This window comes from Limulus polyphemus, unplaced genomic scaffold, assembly GCF_000517525.1.
Source record: "Limulus polyphemus unplaced genomic scaffold, Limulus_polyphemus-2.1.2 Scaffold5140, whole genome shotgun sequence".
Lineage (NCBI taxonomy): Eukaryota > Metazoa > Arthropoda > Merostomata > Xiphosura > Limulidae > Limulus > Limulus polyphemus.
The window spans coordinates 70,815-73,812 of record NW_013670750.1 but is presented as its reverse complement, the minus strand read 5'-3'; the positions used below and the strand labels follow the sequence as shown (position 1 = coordinate 73,812).

General features: G+C 40.2%; 1 protein-coding gene across 1 annotated transcript in view; it reads right to left on the bottom strand.

Moving 5' to 3' along the window:
* Window positions 1-728: 728 nt before the first annotated feature.
* LOC106472177 (LIM/homeobox protein Lhx3-like) overlaps window positions 729-2,998 on the bottom strand; it is a gene marked incomplete at its 3' end in the record, with an annotated part of 14,204 nt that continues 11,934 nt past the window's right edge. Inside the window, exon 4 of the mRNA XM_013932806.2 lies at window positions 729-1,103. Coding sequence (XP_013788260.1) covers window positions 729-1,103 — 375 coding nt within the window. The remainder of the gene's footprint in view (window positions 1,104-2,998) is intronic.

Here is a 2,998-nt window from a genome sequence, read left to right as displayed (position 1 = left end):
ATCCAGAAAGTTGAATTAACCCAGGGAAATCAACCAAGGTATGAGACCTCCCCTTAATGTCATATTTGATTAAAATGCTTTCATAGGCACTGGAAAAGAGAGTGAGAGAGAAATAGAACAGCACGCGGAGTACTCGCTACCAGTGTTACAAGATTATTAAAATTTTCTCCTGTGACATTCGTTTGTTAGTTTGTAGTTAAGCGCAAAGCTACACAATGGGCTATCTATGCTGTGTTCATCACGGGTAAAGAAACTCGGTTTTTAGCGTTATAGAGCTTCAGACTTTCCACTCAGCCACAAGGGGGCCTCGATGACGTCAATTGCAAACATCTGATGAGTATTCAATTTGCATACAAGATGCAGAAATTCATTTAAAGTTTTGCATGACCAAGAAAGACTAAGGAGCCTTTTTCGATGAAAAGAAAGATCCAGTGGATCATTGCAAAGTTTACGGACTTACAACGCTAAAATCCGGGGTTCGATTTCACGCGGTGGACAGGGCGCGGATAGCTTATTGTGTTGTTGATTGATTGGATGGTTATTCTTAAGTGTAACGCTACACATGGGGCTGTCTGTGTTCTATCCGCCACGAGTATCGAACTCCTGTTTTTAGCGTCGTAAGCCTGTTGACTTACCACCGAGCCACTGGGGTAGGGGGGTGAGAGAAGTGCTTGGGAAAAATTATCTTGTAATTGTTATTGAATTATTATTTTGTGCTTCAAGAATACCTCTGTACAGTGAATCCACGTCTTGATCTATTTTGCAGTCATTACCCCTGTCCCTTCTTTGTTGGTCTATGTTGTCAGGGGAACCAGGAGACGTTGACGACGGTGTCGAAGACGCCGAAATACTTTGTTTCAGACCTCCACCTGCATTCCGGAAATACTCCCCCCATCGGCTTTTTCCAGCGTCTTTCTTGAGTCGTTTCTCCTTGGCTCTTCGGTTCTGAAACCAGACCTGGACTACCCTCATATCGAGACCCGTGTCCTGGCTCAGCTGCTCTCTTATATGACGGGCTGGTTTAGAACTGTTATTATAGGCCGTTTTTAGGGTTTCTAGCTGTTTTGCCGATATTGTAGTTCTGGGCCTCTTACTCGTCCCATCTGCTTCAGATATTTACAATTAACAACAGTTATTCAGGCTTAGAAGACACGCACACACAATAATAATAACACAACTAGTTTATTAGGCCAAACACAGTTACTTACTGAAGTCGAACAAAACATAAGCACTAACGAAGGGAGGCCTAGTTCCTAGGCCTTTTTTTATATTTATTTATAGGTACTTTTCTAAAATAACAATACAAAATATCGTAATTTTGCTTTCCTTTGATGCATTCTTCTAAAACTAAAATTGAAGCAAATGATATCAACACACCTGAAGGAACTTAAGATAGTGGCAAAATAAAGTAACGGACCAAAAAGTCATGTGGCAACGGTGGCAAAAGAAGGTAACGTACCACAAAAAGTCATGTGGCAACGGTGGCAAAATAAGGTAACGTACCACAAAAAGTCATGTGGCAACGGTGGCAAAATAAAGTAACGGACCAAAAAGTCATGTGGCAACGGTGGCAAAATAAGATAACGTACCACAAAAAGTCATGTGGCAAAAACAAAATGGCGTGCCACCAAAAAGTCCAGTGTCACCAGTGAAAAAAAAGAAGAGTAACTACCATAAAAGTCAAGTGTCACCAGCGGCAAAACAAAATACGTGGCAGAAAAAGTCCAATGCCACCAATGGAAAACAAAATTACGTGCCATAAAAAGTCACTAGTGGCAAAATAAGAGACAACGTACCTTACAAAAGTCCAGTGTCAACAGGAAGAAAGAAACAAATGAAGATACATACATGTACATAGCTTGGAATTGAAATGGAATTTTTAATCGGAACGGCACCTGGTGTGTATGTGTGATAAGCGGCAATAGATCCTTTAATTCAGTTATAGTTTACTCCAATTCACAGGAAGGCTGCCAACTAACAGAGCCCGTAACAACAATGAGTTTGTCTGGCTCTTCGAACCAAATAACGGATTGATTGTCACTTTTATAACGCACCCACAAATAACATTGTGTAGTGTGTTTAGCAGTATTATACCTCAAATCCCGGACCCTTTGGTTTGATATATGTATATAAAATATCCTGTCAATGTGCTAAAAGTTATTATCAATAACTTGAAGCATCAAAATTGATGTTCATAGCTTTCTTTATGATCCCTAAGGAATGCTAACTTTCTTAGTATTAGGTCGTCAAGAAATTAATGTCGCATTTTGGAACACTTTCATTAATCACCTCCAAATAACGTACATCACGTATAATAGTTAAACGAACCGCCTAAACGTCACGTTAGTGTATCCTATATAATGTGTAAAGTTTAGTGTACTCTAATCCCTTATAGTGATGGCATACCACGAGACACACATTCGGCATGTAATGCTGTTTGAACACAAGAAGGGAAACAACGCCTCTGTAGCTACAAAGAATATCAAAGATGTTTATGGAAATGTTTTGAACGTTCGTAAGTGTCAACGATGGTTCAGCAAATTTCGTTCAGGTGACTTTAGTCTTAAAAACTGTGATGGCAGGGGTTGACATGTTGGAATTGATATTGATGCTTGTTGAGTCTAACCCAAGGTAACACACTCGTGAAATGGCCCTGAAATTGCATGTCTCTCATGAAACAATACGTAAACATCTAAGGAATATGGGTAAACTCCATAAAGAAGGTGTTTAGGTGCTTCAGGAACTCTCCGATGATCATCGTTTCCAACGTGTAAACGTTGCTTCATCTCTTCTGGCGCGTAATGCGCGTGAACCATTTTTGGACAGAATTGTCACCGGTGATGAAAAATGGATTTTCTATGCGAATATTAAACGCCAAAAATAATGGCTCTGTCCTAGACAAAATCCACTTCCGACCCCAAAACCTGGACTCCATCCGCAGAAAGTGGGACATCAAAGGAGTAATTCATTTCGAACTCCTCAATCCACAGCGAACTGT